At 46.0% G+C, this 25,440-nt stretch overlaps 1 protein-coding gene across 7 annotated transcripts in view; it reads right to left on the bottom strand.

The window, feature by feature from the left end:
- CUNH6orf89 (chromosome unknown C6orf89 homolog) overlaps positions 1-25,136 on the bottom strand; it is a 33,983-nt gene extending 8,847 nt beyond the window's left edge. The window contains exons 1-7 of one of the 7 annotated variants that reach the window (XM_050140453.1): positions 24,979-24,997; positions 19,602-19,794; positions 15,297-15,388; positions 9,072-9,279; positions 8,341-8,554; positions 791-945; positions 538-677 (exon numbers count right to left, since the gene is read on the bottom strand). In XM_050140453.1, coding sequence (XP_049996410.1) covers positions 538-677; positions 791-945; positions 8,341-8,554; positions 9,072-9,260 — 698 coding nt within the window. In that variant the 5' untranslated portion in view covers positions 9,261-9,279; positions 15,297-15,388; positions 19,602-19,794; positions 24,979-24,997. Of the gene's footprint in view, positions 1-537; positions 678-790; positions 946-8,340; positions 8,555-9,071; positions 9,280-15,296; positions 15,453-19,601; positions 19,795-20,182; positions 20,268-24,978 lie in introns of those variants that run through there. The other 6 variants (XM_050140435.1, XM_050140431.1, XM_050140471.1 and 3 more) reach the window with 6 other exon arrangements.
- Between the last annotated feature and the right edge of the window lie 304 nt (positions 25,137-25,440).

The raw sequence follows: 25,440 nt of genomic DNA, 5'->3' as shown, positions 1-25,440 counted from the left end.
AAAAAAAAAAAAAAAAAAAAAAAAAAAAAAAAAAAAAAGACTGTCTGTCCAGGCAGTGGTGGTGCACATGCCTTTAATCCCAGCACTCAGGGGCGGAGTCAGGTGGATCTCTGGTCTACAGAACTACACTGTAGCCTATTTCCAGGCTACAATGAGAAACCCTGTCTTGAAAACCAAAACCAAAACCAAACCAAACCAAACAAAAAAATCCCAAAAAACAAGAACAAAAAAAAGACTGTCTGCTGGGTCCAGGTGATGGCCTCTCATTGCTCTGGAAACACGGGCCCAGATAAACACGGTATTTGGTCACAGTGTTTATCACAGGAGAAAGTACTGGATACATGAGCTGCATGGCAGCACCTTCCTTAGGGACCCTGCTCCCTTCTTCCTCCTTGCAGTGCACGGCAGGCTGACAAAGGCTTCTGTCCTTGACTTGAAGGTGTGCTGTGAACTGATCATTTATGGTGCTGGCTCTCACAGCTCTGACACCTGCCCTGCCCCTTCCTCACATGCAAGCTAAGCACCCTCCAGACTCACCATGGGTAAGGAAATGGGAACCACCTCTCAGGAAAGCAGCGCCACCACTTGGTGAGAAACCCCTCAGTGAAGCCCTCTGTGGCTTCAGGGTACTGGCATGAGAAATGCTGAATCTTTGAAGACAACAGAGGCTTCCCTGCCTTGGTGACACAGAAAGACAAAGAAGGCCACAGTGAGTTACCACAGCTTCGCAGGGCTTGATCCGGCCTTTTGTGGGCAGGCTGTTCATAGGAAAACCTGGCTTCTTGCCTACCTTGATCACCAGAGGACGGTGTCTCTCAAAAGTCTTCGGAGTGTCCTCTAGGAGCGTTACTTTGAGGGGGAATACCTGGGCACAGCCAGTGCAGTTGGCAGGGATGGGTTCTGACTCATTCTGCTCACAGTCACTTGATGACCAGAGGTCAAAGTCTGAGAGGGGAAGAGACAGAGGGCAGACAGGTTCAGAAGGACAGCTGCTGAGCCAGGAACAAACACAGACAGGGAAGGACCAGTCTTCCTCTGGAGACCCCTGTGAGCAGGTCTGGAGGGCGGGGAAGGAGAGGCACTTTTTTTCTGTATGATTTTCTATACTGTGGAAACAAAATCTTTTTAACACATACATGCATGTCCTCAATCAAACCACTCAGCAGAGCATAACAGTTACAAACATTTAGCTACACCATTCTCCTGTCTCTGACCTGGCCCTGGAATGTCTGAACATCTCCATCCCGGAGCAGGCAGTACATAGTGCTCCCACACTAGGATGCGTGCACACACTCTGCTGTTCTATGCACACCTGTGTGGAGGCCAGGCCGACTTTGGGAAGGAAGAGTGAGATGAGGGCTGACTCTAAGGCAGAAGGGATAGAGACTTCCCTGGCTGTTTTTGGGGGACAGTGAATTGCCTTTGCTTATAAGAGAATGCTCCACCTCAACTCGGAAGGGATATGCTGCCACCAATTGCTGCTTCCACTCCAAGGATCGATCACAATGCTGGCAATTGAACCTGGATCCTCTGAAAGAACAGCCAGTGCTCTTAACCACTGAGCCATTTCTCCAGCACTTGTTTTCTGTTTTGTTTTGAGATAGGATCCCTCTATGTAGCCCTGGCTGTCCTGGAGCTTATTATGTAGACCAGGCTGGTTGCGAACTCAGAGATCCACCTGCCTCTGCCTCCAGAGTACCGAGATTAAAGGTATTAACAACACCCTCCCTCCCACTTTTAGAGACAGGGTTGTACTATGTAGCTCTGGCTGGCCCGAATCTCACAGAAATCTGCTTCTTAAGTTCATGGATTGAAGACATGTGTCACCATGCCTGGTCTTTTCTTCTTTAGGGTGCACTGGTGTTTTGCCATGGATGTCAGGTCCCCTGGAACTGGAGTTACAGACAGAGAGCTGCCATGTGGACATTGGGAACTGAACCTGGGTTCTCTGGAAGAATAGTTAGTGCTCTTAACCACTGAGCCATCTCTCCACACCCCTACCCCTTGGTTTGTAAAGACAATGTCAAATGTCTTACTAGGCAGGTGAGATGGCTTGGGGTGTGTTTTTGGCACAAGCTTGCTAACTAGAGTACAATGGTAGGAGAGAAATGGTTCCAGAAAGTTGTTCTCTGACCTTCCCATGTGCATTGCTGTAACAACACTCACACAAATAAACAAACAAACAGATGATGCTTAAAGAAAAAGAATATCCGACCATATAGCTCAGATTGGCCATGCCTTAAACTGTGATACCTCCGCCTCAGCCTCCCAAGAGCTGGAATTATAGTTATGACTGGCTCCAGGATTATACAGTACAACAGTACAAGACATAAAGGTGTATGCATATAAACACCTCACATTGCAGTGATAAACAAAACGTGGACACTAGCCAAATTAAAGAAAGGCGTAAGACACAAAATCCTTCAAAAGTACGCAGTGGGATGAATATCAATCTCTCATTCCTGTCCTTTCTGGATTTGGAAACTCTATCTTTGCAGACACAGTTATGATGGGTCATACTGATAGAGAATGGGCCTTGCATCTAATCCGAATGATGCCCTTACAGGAAGAGAGGACACAGGAAACCACAGAGGGAAGACAACGTGTGAAGATGAGGCAGTGAATGGAGCCACAAGCAAGGAAAGTCAAAGCCACTGCTCCAAGCAGCTGGAAGCAGTGCCAAGAGGTTGGATGGAGCACAGTCCTATCAATGTTCCATTTCAGATCCTTGCTCCCAAAATTTCTACAGGGTAATTTCTCTTGTTTTGAGCCATCCAGGCTGCCATACTTTATTTTGGTAGCATTAGAAATCAATAGTATGTCTAGGTAACAGTATTATATACATAAAGATTTTTATGTACACATGATCTAAGAAGGATCATACATATGTATATATCTATGTAAACAAAAGTGGTTTTTAGGCCAAGCGTAGTGGTACACTTTTGGTAATTCTAGCACTTAGAAGGTTAAGGTAAGAATATCATGAAGGGAGTGGGGTAGTGGTGTTCCACACCTTTAATTCCAGCACATAGGAGGCAGAGGCAGGTAGACCTGAGTTCAAGGCCAGCCTATTTAACACAGGAAATTTCAGGTCCACTAAAGATAAAGATTCACAGAGAAATGGTAGAGGGGAAAAGCACTTTAAAAAATCACAAGAATGGCTGTTTGTGTGTGTGTGGTGAAAGAGAATGGTTTGTTTGTATCTGCCTCAAAAGCAAAAATGTAATAAATACTGAAAAAAAAAAAGAAAGAAAAAAGAAAATTTGCTTCTCAGTCTTTTGGCTAGGCTCATGTATAAAATATTTTAAGTATTTTATTATTGTTTATGTGTGTGGGCATGCTTGCTACAGAATGTATACAGAGGTCAGAGGTCAGAGTGGAGTCAGTTCTCTTTCTCCACCTTTATATGATTGACAGGATGGCAAGGCAAGCATCCTGACCTCTCTGAGCTGGTTTGCCAGGCCAGAGTATTTTTCTTAAAAACAAACTCTTATGTCTCTTTATGGTCTTTAGGCTCATTAGGTATCTCCCATGAAGATCAGGAACACTTAAGCCAGGATTATCAACTAAGACTGGGTCTCTCCTAAGACAGCCCTAAGCAGCCCCTGACAGGAGCAGGGCAGATACCAGCCTGGTGGCCAGCAAAGCGAGGGGAAAATGAGGGAAAAGGACCGTAAGAACTGGATAACACAGCCTACCCACATGGCATGAGGGAGAGCTACCTTTGCTTCCTACACAGCCCTGAGATCACTGAGGAGGAATGGTCAGCCATAGATTATGGAGGTGAGGGGGCATGGAGGTGCAGGCACGTCACCCCACAGCATCCCAACAGCACAGAGATGTGGCCAGACTCGGTTGGCCCTCTGCCTCTCCACAAAGGTTTTGTTTGACATTAACAGTGGGAAAATGCAGCAGCAGCAGAGAGGGCACCAAGCTGCCCTGGCTCAGAACCTAAAATGCCACTCTCTGACTCTTTCAGCCGCTGTCCTCACCCACTTCACCTGCAGCACACAGGGAAGGTGGGCACTCAGCCACTCCCATCTTCCCCTAGTTCCCAGGACTGTTACTCCAGATACCCTCCTCTAACAACTAGCTAGCTCAGAAACCAGGCCAAGGGTCACTGAGACAGGAACACCTTGGAGCCAACTCTCAGGCACAGTCAGACCCCAACCCACCTGCTTCTGCAGAATACCAACCTCAAGATAAAAATTACATGTGCCCACCCTCAGGATGTTTTCATCGCGAGTTCTCCTACTTGGCTTTTGTTGTTGTTGTCGTTGTTTTCTTTAAAACACTAAAAATGAGCTCAATAAAGCTCATGACCTGTATTTCAAGTTCTCCCCGGGGTCTGGATCATTCCACTGTTTAAAATGTCAAATTCAGTGTACCAGACCAAACACAGCCTTGAAGTGCGTGTGCAGGAACCCTCCCACCCTTTCTCACAGCCAGGCACCTCTGCAGAAGAGTGGGTGGACTGACCTACTGTGGAGGCCTAGTTGTTGACAAAGAAAACTGGGCACAGCCTAGAACTCTCAGTAGGGAAGGCCTTTCGCACACATTATTACCCGGGCAGAAAGCAGGACTAAACCCCTTTCTGGGTAAAGGGCAGCGCAGAAAACAAAAGCACAAAGCTCTTGCTCTGCGGGTGGGGCCTAAGGCACTCAGGGCTCAGCTGAGAACAGCACAGGACATACATGGAGTAGGGGGTGGCGCTGACTTTTCAGAACCTTCCCCTGGGGAAGAACATTGGACGAGGAGATCGACACAAACCTCAGAAGAATGACGACAAAAACAGCCCATGACGCACTCATCATGGCTCCCCATGTGATGGAGGTGGGTCTTGTATCTTATCTTTTGCTTTCATTGGTTAACTAATAAAGAAAACTGCTTGGCCTAATAGGACAGAAAATTAGGTAGGCGGAGTAAACAGAACAGAATGCTGGGAGAAAGAAGCCAAGTCAGGCAGTCGCCATGATTCTCCCACTTCAGACAGACGCAGGTTAAGATCTTTCCTGGTAAGCCAGCTTGTGGTGCTACACAGAATATTAGAAATGGGTTAGATCAATATGTAAGAGCTAGCCAATAAGAGGCTGAAACTAATGGGCCAAGCAGTGTTTAAAAGAATACAGTTTCCATGTAATTATTTCGGTAAAGCTAGCCAGTGGTGGGATGCAGCCCCGCCACCGCTTCCTCACTACACCCATGCCCGACCTCCTATTCTAGGGATGTGCTCAGAAGAATCTGCCAAGCTGGTGACAAAGGGCCCTCATTCCCATGGCCTGTGCTCACTATTTCATCAGACTCTGAAAGCTCCTGTTGCACAGAAGGTGACCTTTTCAAGGTGCCCTATGTCGAAGGCAGCATGCCCAGAGCCATTTTCACACAAAGTGGGAATGGACAGGGCAACCTTTCGCCACTCACTTTGAGGAGCACAGCACTGGAGCTATTCCAATAGAGCCCTGTCCGCATGAGTCCGGCTGTTTCTCTCCAGCTTTAGGCAAGCTAGCCAGTCCCCATCTTAGCACGTCCCGCATTCTGAGGTGCCACAAACACTTAAGGGAGCCTGTGAAGGCTGAGAAATGAACACAAAGACCAAGCGCAGTGTGCAGGTGCTGGTCAGAGCTCTCACCACAGGGGAGCTTATTTGCAAGTAAGAGAGGCAGGCAGGGCTGGGCAGCTCAGCAGAACTCACTGAGCACCAACAAGGCCTCCAGCACCACAGACCCTTACTTATTCCTTAGTTCTGAAGCAATGACGGGCCCGTCATTTACCTAACTCCTCGATGACACTGCATCCACGTCCTCCTTCCTTAGAAGGGTCAGAATGCAGTAAGTAGAGACAGCTTCCCACATGAGGGCCAGCCCAGGCCTTCCCAGTGCAAATGTAAGTTCCGACTGAAAACTGTCCACTGGGCTTAGTTCAGGTTGTCTGTACGAGCGTATATGGGGGTGTTCCTGCTAGAGCATGGACACCAGTGGCTACCCCGCTGAACCAGCAACACTTAAGTGCTCCTCAGGGTGGGCGGGGTCTCTTGAGCCCTCCCCATTTATGATGGAGCGATGCTGGTCCCATCTTGGGCAGGCAGCCATGAGTATCTTTAATGCAAATATTTTCAGTGGCATCCAGAGTCTATGTCAGAAATCTGAGAGAAAATGCCAATTAGGGTAAGTGCACACATTTCCAATAGAATTGCTAACTGTGGTACTAGAAACTGCTGTTCAACTGTATGGCAATAAATAAATATGATATTTCCTGTCAGTTTAAGAACAAAAAATCACGGTGCAGAGTTTTGTCGTTTTTTTTTTTTTTTTTTTTTTTTTTTTTCTTTTTTTCCCCCCGAGACAGGGTTTTGCTGTAGTTCTTTAGCCTGCCTGGAACTAGCTCTTGTAGACCAGGCTGTCCTCGAACTCACAGAGATCTGCCTGCCTCTGCCTCTGCCTCCCGAGTGCTGGGATTAAAGGCGTGCGCCAACACCGTCTGGCGCAGCATTCTTATCATACAATGTTCNGTATGGCAATAAATAAATATGATATTTCCTGTCAGTTTAAGAACAAAAAAAGTTGGGGCAGAGTTTAACCCCACAAATATGTTGAAGAACTTTTTTTTTTTTTTTTTTCCCCCCGAGACAGGGTTTTGCTGTAGTTCTTTAGCCTGTCCTGAACTAGCTCTTGTAGACCAGGCTGGCCTCGAACTCAAAGAGATCTGCCTGCCTCTGCCTCTGCCTCCCGAGTGCTGGGATTAAAGGCGTGCGCCAACACCGTCTGGCGCAGCATTCTTATCATACAATGTTCCCTTCCTCTGGTTTTGATATAATTTGGAAAACCTTTTCATAACTTCCTCAAATGAACACAGATAGCTTTCAAAGGCGACTTTCATGGCTGTCAAAGTCAGGCTTAAAGGAATGACACTATGATTTTATAAAAGTCAGGGAGAGTCTTTTTCCTGAAACATTTTCTAAGACCCTGGATCCTAAGGCTTCAGAGGAAAGTTATAAAGAAAATGTGGACAAACGGGAGTGATACCACAAAAACACGCAACCAACCAACCAACCAAACAAACAAACAAAACAAACAGAAAGCAACCAGGGTTTGAGCAGGTTGGCAAGATGGATCAGTGGGTACAAGTGCTTGTCAGGCAAACCTGACACCTCAAGTTCAGTCCTCAGAACTCCGTTAATAGGCTAACCAACTCCTGAAGCTGTCCTCCACGATCGTGACTGCTCATTGTACACACACACACACACACACACACACACACACACACACACACGACGCACATGTGCCTGTACTCACACACACACACATGACGCACATGTGCTTGTATTCACATACACATATACGTGACGCACATGTGTCTGTACTCACACATATACATGACGTACATGTGCCTGTACTCACACATATACGTGACGTACATGTGCCTGTACTCACACACACACACATACATGACGCACATGTGCCTGTACTCACACACACATACATGACGCACATGTGCCTGTATTCACATACATATATACGTGATGCACATGTGTCTGTACTCACACACACATATACATGATGCACATGATACTAATAAATTTTTTTTCAAACTCTAAAGGGGGATTGGGAGTATAGTTCTAGTCTTAACTGTCCAAAGGCCTGGGTTTAATCTTCAGCGTGGAAAAGGAGAAAGAGAAGATAAGACTCAGATCCCAAATACCCTGAGCAACAGCCTTCCTTCTATGCTTTCTCAAAATGTAGGTTTGACGTGATCCCTTACGACACTGTTTTCTAACCGAGTCCCTGTGGCTCCATGATTGTTAAAGTGTCTCTTGATCTGGTTGTGGGGAAAACTGCCATCCTCTGGAGCTGCATTAATACCGTGACTTACTGTGGTAGTGGTAAAGGGCAAGGTGAGAGGGACAGCCCAGTAGGACAAAGCAGGGCGAGGGCCTGGTTAGAGCTAGCCACCACACGCAGAAACCCCAGGGGAGAGGCCCTAGAGAGAGGGCAGCCCTTCTGCAGACTCCATCCCTAACATTAGAGAATTTGAATCTGGCTCCACCAGACATGTTTCTCGGGCAAGTTTAACTTCTCTGCGCCTTAGATTTCCTGTCTGCAAAATAGTCACAGTCTTAGCAAGGATAGAATGAGGACGATATTAGGAAGATGTCTCTTATTAGATACCAATAAATCATTTTCTATTAAGTATCATCAAGAAAAGTGGATCTCAGCACTGGTGGGACTAAGGCCAGCCTGAGGCTCAAATCAAGTTCTAGGACAGGTCCAGCAACATGAGATTCTATCTTAAACACAACAAATTAAACAAAAAGAACACCCATCTCTAAGTGCAGCCTTCTACCTGGGAAGGGTTTGTCTTCCTCTTCTTCTTGCAGAGGAACGCCCTCAGTCTCTGACAGATACTTCTTGGCGATGGGCAAGGACATCAGCCGAATGTGATGGATGAGTGAACGCCAGGTGTGAGCTCCCGAAAGCACTGGCTCGGGTGCTAATGAGCTAAAAGGTTGAATTATAAAGTAGGCAGTGAACAAGATTAATCCCAGAGTTAGGAGGACCTAGAAGGAAAGACAAGAGTGGCATTAAGAATTGCCCCAACAAGGAAGTTCCATGCATAATACTGAGGAGAAAAGCAAGCCTCTTCTGCTATTTGCAGTATACCTAGAACTGATCCACTCTCATAACCGAGCCATTTGCTTGCACTCCAAAGGCGGTCAAAGCTCGAGAGCTGTGAGGCCTGCAAGGCTCTCCAAGCTTCCACCCCACAACCAGGGGCTATGCCCACTACACACACAGCTTTCACTTCACGTCACACAAGTCACATTTCCTAGCAACAGACAGCAAGGATAATGGCTGGTTTATGCAAGGAAAACTTAGTTCAGAGCTGGGCGGTGGTGGTGCACGACTTTAATCCCAGCACTGGGGGATAGGGGCAGAGGCAGGTGGATCTCTGTGAGTTCAAGGCCAGTCAGGACAGGTTCTAAAGCTACAGAGAAAGTTCAGTACTGGATCAGTCAGCAGTAACAGGAAGGGAAGCTGAAGCCCCTGAGATAGGCTCTACAAGCAACACTTTACCTTACATATGGCTAAGAGGAGAGGGTACTGGGGTGGTCCCCTTTGAGGTTCATTCTTCTCCAGCAGCCGTCTGATAAATTTTTCGATCGCCTTTTCTGACATTCCACACTGATGGCCTGTCTGTCTCACCAGATCAACGGTCTCTGAAAGCTTATCATAGATGCTGATTTCATTAGCAGCGAGATCCATGTCTTCCAAAACGAAATCCCTGGAGAGAACAAAAGGACAACGAGCTTCTTTCTTCTTCTTCCTTTTTTTTTTTTTTTTTGAGATAGGGTTTCTCTATGTAGCCCTGGCTGTCCTGAAACTCACTCTGTAGACCATGCTGGCCTCCATAATGCTGGGATTAAAGGTGTGAGCCACCACCACCTGGCAAATGACAGGTTTTTTTTCTTTCTTTTTGTTTTTTTCTAAGACAGGGTTCCTCTATATGACAGTCTTGGCTGTCCTCGAACTCACAGAGATCCGGGATTAAAGGCATGCACCACCACCGCCCAGCAAATGACAGTTTCTTTAAAAATGCTTCCTGCCCAACAATGTTTCTTGACCCTGAAGCAACAAATTTTGTGTTTTTTACTCCCAAACTACAGCAGACCAAACACAATGAGCATGGAAAGACAATGTCCAACTGTTGTATGAACTACACTTTTTTTTTAATTTATTCTACTTTTTAAATTTTATTTATATATTTTTATGTGCTCTGCATGTACACCTGCAGGCCAGAAGATGGCATGAAATCCTAATACCAATGGTTGTAGCCACCATGTGGTTGCCGGGAACTGAAGACAGGACCTCTGGAAGAGCAGCCAGTGCTCTTAACCTCTGAGCCATCTCTCCAGCCCCTGTACAACACTTTTCAAACTATCGTTTTGTTCTCTGTTTTGAGACCGTATCTTGTTATGTTGCTCAGGGTATTAGAATTCTCAGGCTTGAGTGATTTTCTTGACTTAGTTTCTCCAATGCTGAGATTACAGTCCCAGACAGGTCACTGCATCTAGTTTATGCATGACTCATAAAATGTCATTTAACCAGGCTGTGCACGGTAAGGTACATCTTTAATCCCAGCACTCGGGAGGCAGCAGCAAGTGAATCTGTGTGAGTTCCAAGCCAGCCTGATCTATAGAGTTCCAGGCCAATCAGGGCTACACAGTTAGACCTCAAAAAAAAAAAATTTTTTTTTTAAATATTATGTGCATTGGTTTTGCCATGGGTGTCAGGTCCCCTAGAACTGTGATGTGGGTGCTGGGAATTGAACCCAGGTCCTCTGGAAAAGCAGTCAGGTGCTTTTAACTGCTGAGCTATCTCTCCAGCAAATATGGAACCCCCAAATTTTTAAATTAAATACATTCAACATTTTTTTCATATAGGAGGAACCGTGCTTAGGATTTCCCCCCCTTAAAAGGAGAGGATCCTCTTGGTTGCCCACTTCAGTCTCAAAGTGCTTCTAACCCTGACAACTCCTGGCATGGAGCATGTGGAATCTTCAGTAAGAAGATGCTGCGCCTGTCAAGCAGCCGAGCAGCTCCACAAAGCAGAGGCCTGACATGTCACTGCTCAGGACACACGAGTGCACTCCTTTTTCCCTCTGTGCCTCCTGCCTCCCTCGGGCATCTTCTGATTGGCCTCCTTTCTGCCTAAACACTTGGTCCACTGCTCTGAACACAGCCTGCACATCAGAATCTCCTAGAGAGCCTACAAGGTAGATCCAACCTGCTCCTCTTGTGGGCTGTTGTGCTCACACCACTAGCAGGCAGGGGTCCACAGAGTTTTCACGGAGCTCTGCTCCTGACTTTAGAACGCAGCCACCCCAGGGGATGGGAGGTGGTGGCTCACGGCCGTTTTGATCTGTATTTCTCTGAAGGTTGGTGATGCTGAGCATCTTCTTGGGTGCTCCTAGGCCACTGAGAGTCCTCTTCTACAGGAAGGGCTGTCTCATTATTAGTCTGAAGGAATTTTCAGTGTGCTCTGTCCTGGACAGCAGGCCCTTACCAGACATTGCAAACATTCCCTTCCGACATCGAAGCTTGCCTTCTTCCTGTTGGCAGTACTAGGGCTGAACCAAAGGCTCAGTCCCATTTCACTTTCTTTCTTTCTGCCTTTTTAAAGATTTTTGCTTGTTTTTTTTTTTTTTATTTTGTTTTGTTTTTCGAGACAGGGTTTCTCTGTGTATCTCTGGCTGTCCTGGAGCTCTGTAGACCAGGCTGGCCTCAAACTCACAGAGATCCGCCTGCCTCTGCCTCCCTGAGTGCTGTGATTAAAGGTGTGTGCCACCACCGCCTGGCTTCTTTCTGCCTCTTAAAAAAATTATTTAGTTATTAAAAGAAAAGTCTCATAAAGCCCAGCCTGGCCTCAAACTTGATGTGTAGCAAAGGCCTTCCTTGAATTCTAATCCTTTGGTGTGCACCACCAAAGCAGGTTCTATTTGACTTCCTTTTTGTACCTTTCTTCTTTTTTTTTAAAGTTTATAAATGTGTATGTGTGTACACATATGTGTGCACGCACACAGGTGCACGCGCAGGTGACTGTGGAGAGCAGAAGTTTAGCACTGCACACTCTGGATCTGTAAGAGCCCCGCCCCCCAATTTCATTCTCTTGATGGCTTTTTTGCACCACAGCTTCTACACTCTGCAGAGGTCCAGATCCTCCCTTTGCTACTTGTGCTTCTGCATCACACGGGAGAAACCAGTGCCTAGGTCGATCTCACGGAGTTTTTTTTCCTTTTAAAATTTTTAAAGGTTATTTTATGTATATGGGTGCATGGCTGCATGCCCTATGTGTGCATGGTACACTCAGAGACCAGAGGATGGCACCAGATCCCCTGGTATAGGAGCTACAGATAGTGGTAAGTCACTATGTGGGTACTGGGTATATAACCTAGGCCCTCTGGAAGAGAAGTCAGTGCTCTTAACCACTGAGTCATCTCTCCAGCCACACAGAGGTTTTCTTCTAAGAGCTTTTTTTTTTTTAATTTCATTATTATTATTTTGTTTTTGAGACTGGGTTTTGCTGTGTAGCCTTGGCTGTCCTGGAACTCACTCTGTAGACCAGGCTAGCCTCAAACTCAAAAAAATTTGCCTGCCTCTGCCTCCTAAGTGCTGGGATTAAAGGCGTGCACCACCATTGCCTGGCTCTAGAAGTTTTATAATTTTAGCTTATATATTTAGTTTTCTGAACCACCTTAAATTTTATTTTTATGTGATATAAAGGAAGATCCAACTTCATTCTCTTACAATGGATATCCCATTGGTCCACTACCACTGGCTGAAGACGTGTGTGTGTGTGTGTGTTATGTAATGCTGGAGACTGAACCCAGGGCCTCACGTATGCTAGGTAAGCACTCTACTACAGATCCTCCTGCCTCAGCCTTTTGAGGGCTTTTAATCTTAGTACCTAGAATGCTGAGACAGAAAGATTAAGATTTCAAGGTCAATCTGGGCTTAGCTACAACATCAAATACAGACCAGCCTGGGCTACATAGAGAAACCCTGTTTTACTGTTTGTTTGTTTTTAAAGGAATACACATGTACCATGTCAGTAAGTTTTGAAGTTAAAAATCATTTGGGGAATAAAGTGTGTGAAACAAGAACTAGAAAAAAAAAACAACAACAGAAGCTACTAATGGAGATGTAAAATAGTACAGGCACTGTGGAAAAACAGTTGTCAGTTTACAAAGTTAGACAATGAGTTAACATGTCATATAACAATTCTACTCACAGGTATGTACCCAAGAGAACTCAAAACATACGTCCACACAAATACTGGAAGACAAATGTTAGCAGTGGCATTATTCACAACAGTCCTAAACCAGAAGCAATTCAATGAAGCAATGAAGTCAGGAAGAAGTGTGATACAGCCACTTACAGACTATCACAGGACAATAAAAAGTGATGGCGTACTAATACAAGCTATGTGGCCCCGCCTTGAAAACACTGTGACAAGTGGAAGACAACCACAGAGACCACCCGAGAGCAGGCGAGTCTACAAATAAAAAGTGGACTGATGCTTGCTTGGAGAAAAGAGTGGAGAGATCCAAGGATAACGGCAGTAGCTGGAGGCCCTCTCTCCAGAGTGACAAAATGTCCTCATCTTGAATGCCAATGACGGCTATACAAATTGTGAGCATAAACCATGCTTTTTGCGTGGGTGAACTCTGTGACATATAACTTATATCTTAATAAAGGTCTAGTGTAAGTTTATGGATCTGAACTTAGCTCTGCTGTGGCATTTATTATTTTACACTGCATTTTCTTTCCTATTGCCCAGACACTGGCCTCTGAGGTCTATGAGGGCAGGCCACAGACAGTGCATATCCTTACCAGAGGTCAATGTCTGGTGCATCTAATAAAGACGTGCATATACGTGTGGACAAAGAGAACAATAAACTAGCTGAGGGTCAGCAAAACAAATTATAAAAGGATTCTTCTAGAAGTCTACGGTCTGGGGAGGTGGCTCAGTTGTCAGTGCTTGCCTAGTGTTCATGGGCCTAGGGTCAATCCTTAGCACTGAGTAAACATGGGCATGGTTACACACATCTGTATGGTGGAAACAGAGGGACCAGGAGTTCACCCTCGGCTCAGCCAGGAACTCACAGATATCCTCCTGTCTCTGGCCTGGGATCAAAAGCACACATTCCAAAGAAATAAAATAAAATAAAAGCTGGGCAGTGGTGGCGCACGCCTTTAATCCCAGCACTCGGGAGGCAGAGGCAGGCGGATCTCTGTGAGTTCGAGACCAGCCTGGTCTACAAGAGCTAGTGCCAGGACAGGCTCCAAAGCCGCAGAGAAACCCTGTCTCGAAAAAACAAACAAACAAAAAACAAACAAACAAACAAAAAAAGCACACATTAGGGCTGGAGTGATGGTTTGGTGGTTAAAAGCACTGGCTTCTCCAGAGGACCTGGGTTTGATTCATAGTATCTACAGGGGCCCACGACTATCAAGAGCTCCAGTCCCAGGGGATCTGATGCCCCGTTTGGCCTCTAAGGATACTGCAATAAGACAGATACACAGGCAGGCAAAACACCCATGCACACTAAAAAATAAAATATTTTAAAGATAAAGGCATTTTAAAGGCATCTACCACTATGCCCAGCCCTCCAATGGAGATTCTCTTATTGCATGTGTTCCCAACTATAAACTACTTGTTAGTGTGTGCAGACTAGAACAATCATTACAAGTCACCCAGTTCAATGCTTTAATTTCTGGGTGAAAAGATGCATCTGAAGCCAGCTGCACCCGCACTTCGTCTGGACCTCATTCCTTCCACAAAGCTACTCTCGATGAGCAAGCAGGAGGGACTAGAGGGCATCAAACCAAACAAACGAAAATGCAGTATTTCAATCCAAGTACTGGTGGCACAAACCTTGTGATCTTAGCACAAGTGGGTGGGGTTGGGAGCTGAGGATGTAGCTCAGTTGGCAAAGTCTGCTCACTATGTACAAAGCCCTGGGTTCCAGAACTGTAAGAAACTGCACTTGGAAGGCAGGAGGATCAGAAGTTCAAGGTCATTCTGGCTACAAAGCAAGTTCAAGGCCAGCCTGGAACACATAAACCCCCAACCTTCCCCCAAACAAAATTAGGGACATTTCCAAAGATTAATAAGGTGATCTCTGTAATGATTCTGTAATCATAAAAATCCTACTGCTACTCCTTTTTTAAAAAAAAAATTTATTTCATTAATTATGTATATAATGTTCTGCCTGCATGTCAGAAGAGGGCACCAAATGTCATTCCAGATGGTTGTGAGCCACCATGTACTTGCTAGGAATTACACTCAGGACCTCTGGAAGAGGAGCTCTGAGCCATCTCTCCAGCCCCCTATCGCTACTCTTATAGAGCATCACTAGGCACAAAAGCAACGAGGGCTGTGAAGGAAAGACAGCTAAGGTACACCACAGCACTCCAGTAACTGCCACAGAAAACACAAGGCCTGGGATTCAGGACAGCGGTGGCAAGGACAGGGCTCTGGGTTCAACCCCCAGAACACATTCAAAGGGAATAAAATGATAATACCATGTGATTCTTTTGTGACTAGTGATTGCAGAAACAGCAGTTTCCTGTTTAAACTGGAGACTCTAAGAATTATCAGGGAGAATATCAGTGGTATAACATTAATTAGCTAACAGCAATCCTGCCCATTTAGACACATGAAACACAAAGTCACCGCTGAACACTGAGCACGAGCAGGAGTAATCAGCTGAGGCCTGAAGACAGACAGTCCATTTACCTCCAGAAAGAGGGTCCAGCCTGGCAGAAAGGAGCTTTGCCTCGGAGGGAAGTTCGGAAGAATGAGCTTGACTCTTTAACAGTGGTTTAACCCTGCAAGGGCACAGGAGGGTCACCAGGGGGTTAGGAAACCAAGGCCTCTGTCCCCCCACCCTTGACATACAGTCGTCCTCTGTTGGCGATGGGGGAGATGTTCCAAGACACCCAGCACAAGCCTGAAACCACATTGTACTGAACTGTTAAGACACACCACGTTTTCGTGTGCATTTATAAGTAAGTTCAATTTACAAATTCAGCAGTGAAATAGCAACAATAACTACTAATGAAATAGATAATATACTCTAATAAGGTCACATGACTTTAGTCTCACTCTTAAAATGTCTTGTACTTACCCTTCTAATGATGCTGGGATGGGCTAAACGCCTACACAAGTCACATGAGGTGAAGGACATGGACATCAGGGGTTACCCTTGGGACAAGACACTGTTCTGTTACTAACAAGCAGGTGGCAGGCGCAGGCACACTGAACAAGTGATGACTGCCCCAGGCAGGTCAGTGTGAGAGTTCAGCATGCTACTCAGGAGGGCACACTGAAAATGTACGCACTGCAGGTACTAAAGCCACAGATATGGGAGACTATTGGCTGAGAGTGACAAGCTCTGGGAGTGGGACTCGACACAAGGCTTTCCAGTCTTCCCCGCTGATTAAAGGCACAGTCCGAGGCCAGCTAGCTCAGCAGAAGAGCCTCAGTTCAATCCCCAGCACTGCAAGACCAACGAAAGTAACAAAGGAACACTCCCTTTAAAGAAGGTTACTTTAGGACAGCAGCTCTCAATCAAGTGATTCTGTTCTTGGGGGACATTTGGTGATGTCCGAAGGGGTTTCCCCTATATTTACTGTCAAAATTAGATCAAAAGTAGAAGAGTCCTATTGGCATCTAGTGGGTAAGGGCCAGCATCACACAGGACCCAGACAGTCCTTCACAATGAAGAATGGTCCTTCTCAAAGAAAAAAGAACTGAGCCTGGTTTTCAAGAGAGTCCTGCCAGGGGCGAGCCAGGGTGCTGGTTCGCAGTGGAGAGGGACCTCAGGAACAGAAGCAGGGCAGTTCTGATGAGATATTCCCCACAACTCCACCTGGGCCTCAGTCCCTGTGGAAATAGCATAGCATAGGAGCATGGCTCACAGGACTGCTGGGAAAAACTTGTCAGCAAAGAGTTGACAGAAGAACTGAACATGGTGGCACTATGGGTTCCAGGCCATTCTCAGCTATAAATCGAGTTCAGGACCATCTTGGGTTATGTAAGACCCTGATTCAAAAACCAAACAAGTTGGGCGGTGGTGGCGCAAGCCTTTAATCCAGCACTCGGGAGGCAGAGGCAGGTGGATCTCTGTGAGTTCGAGTCCAGCCTGGTCTACAAGAGCTAGTTCTAGGACAGACTCCCTAGCTACAGAGAAATCCTGTCTTGAAACAAAAACAAAAACAAAAACAAAAGCAAAAAAGAAAGAAAGAAAGAAAGAAAGAAAGAAAGAAAGAAAGAAAGAAAGAAAGAAAGAAAGAAAAACAGGGGATAAAGAAAGGGCTCACCAATTAAGAACACTTGCTGCTCTTGCACAGAACCTGGGTTTGGTTCCCAGCATCCACATCATGGCTCACAACCACCTGTAACTCTAATTCTAGGGAATCTAATACCCACTTCTGACCTCTACGGGGACTACATGCATAAGGTGTGTGTGTGTGTATAAAATAAAGTCATATGAATTTAGTCTCACTCCTAAAATGTTTTGTACTTACCATTTTTATGATGCTTTGATGAGCTAAATGCCTACACAAATCATGTGAGGTGAAGGACACAGGCATCTCACACTAAGTAAACTTTATAATCAAAGTCAAACAAGTTTGAAGAAGGCAGAAAAATGGCTAAGAGAGCAGAATAAATATTGTCACTTTTGCACTAGCCTGACAAGTGACGTGTCCTAAACACTGACATGAACAGCTGTGGCTGACCAGCGACTCTAAGATACGATGCTGATCCAATGATGCTTTAGCTGTAAAGCACACATTCCAGCTGAGGACAGTAAGAACAATACTCAGAGAAATTCTCTCTCCGTTTGGCTCCCTAGATGGCTGTGGGGTGTGCTGTGCACTCTTCATGAATACATTCCATTCAGTGCCATCCCAAGGTTCTCGTGACTGAAGACAGATTCTACGGAGAGAACAATGCATCTAACAGATTGCAATTAAAAACTACCAAGAGCCTGGTGTGATGGTGTATGATTTTAATCCCAGCACTTGGGGGGAAGAAACAGGTGGATCTCTGTGAGTTCAAGGCCAGACTGGACTATAGAGTGAATTCTAGGACAGTCAGTACAGTGATATTTTATTTGTGTTTTAACAAATAAAGCTTGCCTGAAGATCAGAGTGCAGAGCTAGCCACACTAGTTAGTCATACAGGCCAGGCAGTGGTGACACACACCTTTAATCCCAGCAGCCACACTAGTTAGTCACACAGGCCAGGCAGTGGTGACACACCACCTTTAATGCCAGCAGCCACACTAGTTAGCCATTCAGGCCAGGCAATGGTGGTATACACCAGCACTAGAGAGGAATATAGGGTGGGATGAGACAGGAACTTTCTTTCAGTGTGAAGATTTTGTAGAGGTAAGAGCTCTCTAGTGGTTGGCTGCTTTCCTTTTTTGATTTTCAGCTTGAACCCCAACATCTATCTCTAGGTTTTTATTATTTGTGCTACATTAAAACTACACAGAGAGATCTTGCCTCAAAATAAATAAATAAACAAATAAAAACACAAACAAGAACAAGAAAAACTAAACATATTTAAGGGGAAATAACTGACAAAACATTAAAATGATTTATGTGATTTAAACAGTAATAATTTAATTTTCACCGTTGGTAAGCACGAAAGCAGAAAATAACATGGGCATGTTGGAAACGAACAACAGATTGTTAGCCTCCAGCAATCCTATGGGTAGCTATATATTCAAAGGAAATGAAGCATGGGTTTTGAGGAGCTACCTGCTCCCTCAAGCTCACTGCAACACTCTTTACAATAGCCCAGACAGAAGCAACCCAGAGTTCACTCATAGGTTAGTGGAGTTGAATTCCACTAGTTTACAGAACGTGGATATAAATACAATGGGAAGTTAGTTAGTCTCTGAAAGGGAAGTCTCAAGAACACCAACAATATAGTGCCATTGCAAACTAATATAAACTAGTTAAATACAAACAAGCCCTGAAGTGGCAGTTGTAGGGGCTAGGTAAACTCAAGAAAAATGAGTCAAAGATTAGAAAGTTTTAGGAGGCTACCAAGATGGCCCAGTTGGCAAAGTGGCTTGCTGCCACCCCTGATAACCCAAGTTTGAGCTCCAGGACCCTCATGGTGAAAGAGAGTGCCAAGTCCTGCAGGTTGTCCTCTGACCTCCACATAACGCTCCATGGCAGGTGTGCACTCATACACACATACTGTACACACAAAATAAATAAATGCAGTAAGGGTTTAGTCATAAATGAAAAATAAATTACAGAGATCTACCATAGAGCACAGTGCCTAGGGCTAATACTATATTCCATACTAAAACTACACTTTGAATACAGCCCAGTGATTGAGCACCTGCCTAGCACACAAAAGGCCCTGGGTTCAATCCTCAAGACACAGACAAAAACAAAATAATGGGGTTGGGGAGATGACTCTGAAGACATGAGTGCTTGCTATGCAAACCTAAAGACCCAAGTTCAATGTCTGGAACCCACAGGAAAAAAATGCCAGATACAGTGGTAGGTACTCCTGTGGACAGATGGGTAGCAAGGGTTAGCCTGCTTAGCACAGTGGCTGCCTCAAAGAGGAAGAAGAAAACTGACTCCCCAAAAGTCGACCTCTGACCTCCACATGTGCTCCATGTGTGTATCTGCACTCACACAGTAAACTAAACAAACCTTTGAAAATAAAAGGTTTCTTTTTTTTAAATGCTAAAGTAGATCTTGCAAGAGGAAACCTTCTGGGATGATGGACAGGCAAGGGCTGTGTGGCAGTTTCAGTGTCTGCAGCCACACCAGGCTGCATAATTTAAACATATACAGCTTTCTATATGTTGAATATACTCAGGAGTTTAACATGCCAGGCATGGTGATGCATTCCTATAAATTCAGTGAGTTCAAGGATAGCCTAGTTTACACAGAGTTCCAAGACAGCCAGGGCTACAGAGACCTTGTCTCAAAAAAACCAAAACCGGGTGGGAGTAAAGCACAAAGAGATTACAATCAAGAAACACATTTTTTTGCATTCTACCGTGTGATCTGATGGCCGTCTTTCCAGGCATCTCTGTCTGGCAAGACTTGAGGTTCTGTGTTTGTTTTTCAAACGCTTCCGCACTCTTGGCAGCTCTAGCCCTTCCTAACTTGAGAGAAAACAGCCATCCCATGGATACACTCTCATTTCTATATTTTCACCCAAACTTTTCATTGTGAAGGATTTCGAACATCTGAAAAACAGAAAGACCAATAAACACACAGGTTCACTTAAGACCTATCTGTTGTCAACATTGGTACACACCCTCCTGTTTTTATCAGAATCATTTGAATTAACTATGACACATAATTATATTACCTCTAGACATTTCATCATCCCATAGTAAGAATTTCCTAGGTAACAATAAGCATGCTTCATTACCACCTTCGCTAAAAACAACTAAATCTCTAACGTTACCTAATGTTCGGTATGTAGTTGGATCTCTTCCCCTTACACACACACATGCACATCTTTAAACTGATTTCTACCTACTCCAAGTCTTGCTTTTTCCTGTTTCTATTACTAGAAGAATCTGTCCCCTCCCTCCAGAGCCAAATCCACGAGGGGATGGCCTCACTTACTGTCTTCTTCCTCAGGCCTCCATTCCTTCACTAACCTGCTGAATCATATTCCTGCGCTCTCATTTGACTGATTTGGCTCTCACTAGTCACCAACGGTTTTCCTGGTGCCAAGTCCAAAGGGCGTTTTTCAGCGCCTGCTCTATCTGACCTCTGCTAAGCACCCGCCATTACTACCCATTTTCTTCCCAGTCCTCTCAACCTCGGCATAACTGTCTCCTTCTCATAGTGGAGGCTAACATTCGCCAGTTGTCCTCGACCTTCTCCTTCCCTCCGTGGCGTCAACTACAGCTATTGTCGATTCCCAAACTCTTTCAGTCCACAACTCTCTTTAGAGCCCGAGAGCCAACCACGGATTGACCCAAACTGAGCACCATGGACGGTGTCAGTACTGAACCTGTTTTCCTGTCACTCACTCTCCCATCACACTTCCTTCTTAAATGCTTATTTTGTGTACACACACACACACACACACACACACACACACACACACACACGGAGGTCAGGTCTGCCCTTACAGATGGTCCCAGAGATCGAGCTCGGGTCATCAGAATTTGACCTGCTGAGCCATCTCTCAGGCCCTTTCCTTCTTCCTCTTCTTGATTTAAACTGAAACTTTCCCTCTGCCTCATTCATGCCAATGAAGTCACACTGACTCCTTCTGATTCAGGTGATGTCCATACTCCCAACACTTGGGTAGCAGAGACAAAAGGTCTCTGCAAGTCTGAGGTCAGCTCATCTCAGTGAGCTCCAGGCCAACCAGGGTTAGAAAATGGAGATTTTATCTGGAAAGAAGTGAATAGTGCCAGGGCAGTGGTGGCGCACACCTTTAATTCCAGCACTCAGGAGGCAGAGGCAAGCAGATCTCTGTGAGTTTGAGGCCAACCTGGTCTACAAGAGCTAGTTCCAGGACAGGCTCCAAAGCTACAGAGAAACCCTGTCTTGAAAAACCAAAAAAATAAAAAAATAAAAAATTTAAAAAAACAGAGGTGAATAGTTAACAACAGGTAACAACAGAACAGTTCTTGTGTGACCATCACAGAGATACAGTGGTCTCTAGATCCCAGCCTTCTTCTTCAGCCCAGCCTTGCTCTTGTTCACGGGTTATTTTCTGAAACCAGTGTGTCTGGCGTAAGCTGCTCTTCTGGGGCACTGCATGGTTGCTAAGGACACAGGAGCTAGAGCAGGAAAAGCTGGATCCACTTAGCTTCTTCTGCTTACTGACAACCTCCTTAAAGCTTACAATGTTTAATTTACAAAACAGAGATAATGAATCCGAGATGGGGTATACATCTATAATTCTAGCACTCAGGAATTAGAGTCAGGACAATTAGAAGTTCAGCTACAAAGCAAGTTTGAGGTTAGCCTGGGCTACATGAGATCCTGTTTTTTTGTTTTTGTTAAAAAGGAGTGGTAATTATAGCTACTCCAACTGAGGATTATTCAATGGCATGTGAAATATTTGTTACAATACCTAAGTAAATAAATATTAAATAATAATTGTATAAAATGAAGTCTTAATGATTTCCCACAGTCCTTGTTGATCTGGTCACAGTCTACTTGACCCATCTCATTTTCCATTAACCTTTTCTCGTCTTTTTCTGCTTCACAGTTATCTGCCTTTGCACATTTAATTTCTCTTCCTAAAAAGCCTATCTTCCAGGGCTTTGCCCAAATAATTAACACACCAAGCCCTCAACCTGGAGTTCATCATTTAAACCTCATACCACTCTGTCACTTCCTCCTCCATCTCCCTCCCAAACATACTGGGTTCTTCAGGGCAGATAAAGGCTGCTGAGATGACTTAGGGGTCAAGCACACTTATGCTATTTCAGAGGACCTGGGTTTGGTTCTCGATACCCACATGACACCTATGACTAACACACACACAGCCATCTCACAGGACCTGGCACCCTCTTCTGGCCTCCTGCACACATGTGGTGCACATACACTGAGAATCATACATAGGAATTAAAAAATAACAACTTGGGGCTAGAGAGATGGCTCAGCAGGTAAGAGCACTGGCAGCTCTTCCAAAGAACCTGGGTTTAATTCCTAGCACCCACATGGTGGTAACTCCAGTTTCAGAGGATCCAGCACACTCACATAGACATACGTGCAGGTCAGGCAGCAATGCACATAATAACAATAACTTTTAAAAATATTTTTTAAATGGAGAAAATAGCACCAAAAAAAGACTAGAAACAGAAATTCACTTCAGTTATGGAACCCAAAAAAGGGACAAACTCATAGAAAGGACCCGTTATGCACGGTTTCCAAATTGTAACTAGTGCTTTGTTCATTTCACCTCCTGACACGCATCAGCCTGGCCAGGGCTTAGTGAGCAGCCGGCTTGAAGCCAGTGTGTTGTGTGTTGCAGAGATGAGGACACGGACTCAAACTGGGTCACAAAAAAGGCTTCAAGGCAGTAAAGGCAGTTCCAAAGCAGATGAATGGATAAATGGAGGAAATGCAGACTGCCGAGAATTCAGTGATTATGAATGATTACCGTTATTTCAGAGGGCCTGTGTTTGGTTCTTTCTGGTATACAAGCTATGAGTACTCAGCCAAAACTGCAAGGCAGCAAAGGTGGCCTTTTCCACACAAACACACACGTGTGTACTCTATACAATATAAGTGTACTTGGGGGCCTCAGGGGTGGGTTTTTTGTTTATTAAGATATGGTTTGATGTAGTCCAGGCTGGCCCTGAATTTCCAATGTTCCTGCCTCCATCTCCCAAACCCCAGGATTAAAAGCCTGACTTAAGCATTAATCTGTTTTGCTTCCTTTCAGTACTGAGAACTGAACAGAGACGCGTGCATACTAGTCCAGCGCATTACCCCATTCCCTGCATTTGTTTGTTTTTGCTTTTCAAGATAGGGCTTCTCTATAGCTTTAGAACTTGTCCTGGAACTCGCTCTGCAGACCAGGCTGACCTCTAACTCACAGAGATCCACCTGCCTCTGCCTCCTGAGTGCTGGGATTAAAGGCATGTGCCACCACTGCCTGGCATCCCTGCATGTTAAGAGAGAAATTGAAATAACTTCAAGTTGACCTAATCAGAGTGATACGTCTGTGAAAAGCTCCACCTGGAAGCAATGTGAGGGTCAGATCCTAAGTGCGCAGTAGCTGTCTACCCAGTGCGTGCTCACTAAGAGGGTAGCCAACACCAGGGCTATGCAGGCTTTAGAGCATCAAGGGTGAGGTGTGATCAGTGTGCCCTGCTCTGTTACTCTATGCTGTGTGCACAGCAGCTTTCAGGCTGTGCCTTGCCCTAAGTGACTCCACTTCCTAACCAGCATTTGGCTCCGTTTTAAGTGCAAACACAGAGGCAGGAAGACTATACACTTCCCTGCACATACGGCACCTTCCGCAAGGCACAGACTGACAGATCGCTTACTTCCAACAGTAAACAACACAGACTTTCTCACCTAAACTCAAAGTGGCCAGATGTGGTGGCACAGGCCTTTAATCCCTGCACTTGGGAGGTAGAGGTGGGCAGAGGTTAGAGTGAGTTCCAGGCCACTCAGGGAGGAAAAAACAAAACCAACCAACTAACCTATCAGAACAAATTGGGACCCTATGAACACTAAATGTACTGAATTCACTCAGGAAAACCACTCCCAAGAACTTGTCAGATCGGCGAGACGGAGGCAAAGAACCAGCACCCAAACTTGCACCCGTGAAAAGGAACTGTAATGGCAGCAGCCCCCACTGACTTTGCCTACAGCGTGTTCCGTGTTCCGGAAGGGCTGACAGAGAACAGTCGCAGAGCTCAAGCCCAGCCAGGTCCCGTCACTCCCACCCCCTGGTGATGTGGCCACCTCTCTGTCCTGGATCGTCCTCCACTTCTTTCCCGAAGCTCACCCCAATGACAAGGTCTAGCTCAGGGCCTCCCTCAGCTCTGAGACCCTCACACCTCTGAACACTTATCTCTTTACACCTGTAACATTCTCTTCTGCCCGGCGTGGCCTCCTTACCCGCTATGTAGTCATTCAATAACCCATAGAGAGGCGGAACTACTGTGGCTGTGTAGTGTCAGTGAGAGTTACTATCCCCCAGGGAAGACTGGGATAAACCTATGGGGCAATGGCCAGCTGTCAAGGGAAACCTCGAACTCTTGGCAGAACTGCAGCCAGTGGAACCCAGCCTGTGAGTCTGCTCTTCGATAAACCTTGACACTGTGAAGAGCAAACGTGTCCCTTTCTGTTTCTAGCACCATACTCACGTCATGTGGCCTGCAACCTTAAGTCTTAAAATGCGACGAAACACCAGGCAAGTGATTTTCTCGCACTGGCAGGCGACTGCACACAACAGTTCTTTTACTCTGGTCAGTACACCAAGACACGTCCCTTTCTGAAAGCTAAGGCGCCAGGTTCATCACATTAAGTCCACGCTTTTGTAAATAAAAGTATCTCCTCCTTAACCATTAGGGAAAGATGTCTGACAAGGGGTAGGGGCCGGGCTCTCGTGATGCTAATGGATCCGTGGCGAGGGTGGCAAGCGGGGGTGAGGGCTCTCGGACCCGGCCGCGACGCCTGCGAACCGAGTTCAAGCAGGGTCGGAGACCCCGTTTCCCTCTCCTCGATAGAGCCTCCGAAAGATGTCTGAAGGGAATCGACCCCCAGGGATGGCCGGCGGATGGTGTCAGTCAGCAGAACGCGGGGAGGCTCTCGCCGGGGGACGGGAACGGAGGGGAAAGGTGGCGGCAGCGGCGAGGAGGGGCGGCGCGAGGCTGTGGCGCCCGCGGAGGGTGGCCGGCCTCCCCCCCTCCCGGCCTCGGGCCCCAGTCACTCACATGCGGGCCCGCGCCCTCTCGGGCTCCTCCCGCCTCGGGGACACCAGTCTCCGGGCGAGGAGGGTGGGCCAACGACTTCCTGCTTCCGGTAGCGCAACCCGGAAGCGATTCTCACGCCGCTGGCCGGGCCCCCGAACACAAAGGGAAACCTCTTCGCGCCCCACGCTCCGAAACAGATCCGGCGAGGTCGCGGAGCGCGGGGGGAACTCTCGCGGTATCTGGAAAGCTTGTGTCCTTGCGCCCCCTGGTGTCCGCCTTGCGCTACTGCGCCTTCTCAGGACTAGAACAGACTTAGTGACTCAAATCTCTCCCATCTACACTCTTCCTCCTTTGTATCGATTGCCCGCTGGTTCTGTGGTAGGCATTACTAAGCTCTGTGCTCTTAGGAAACTGCTTCAACAATTCTATTGTAACATAAGCATCCTCACAAGCCTTAACCTTGTACCAGCCAAACAAGTTTAT

Source organism: Alexandromys fortis, unplaced genomic scaffold (genome assembly GCF_014885135.2).
Source record: "Alexandromys fortis isolate MF-2015 unplaced genomic scaffold, M_Fortis_MF-2015_v1.1 scaffold_9, whole genome shotgun sequence".
Lineage (NCBI taxonomy): Eukaryota > Metazoa > Chordata > Mammalia > Rodentia > Cricetidae > Alexandromys > Alexandromys fortis.
Note: the sequence above shows the minus strand (reverse complement) of the source record. Positions and strands in the feature narration are given on the sequence as shown.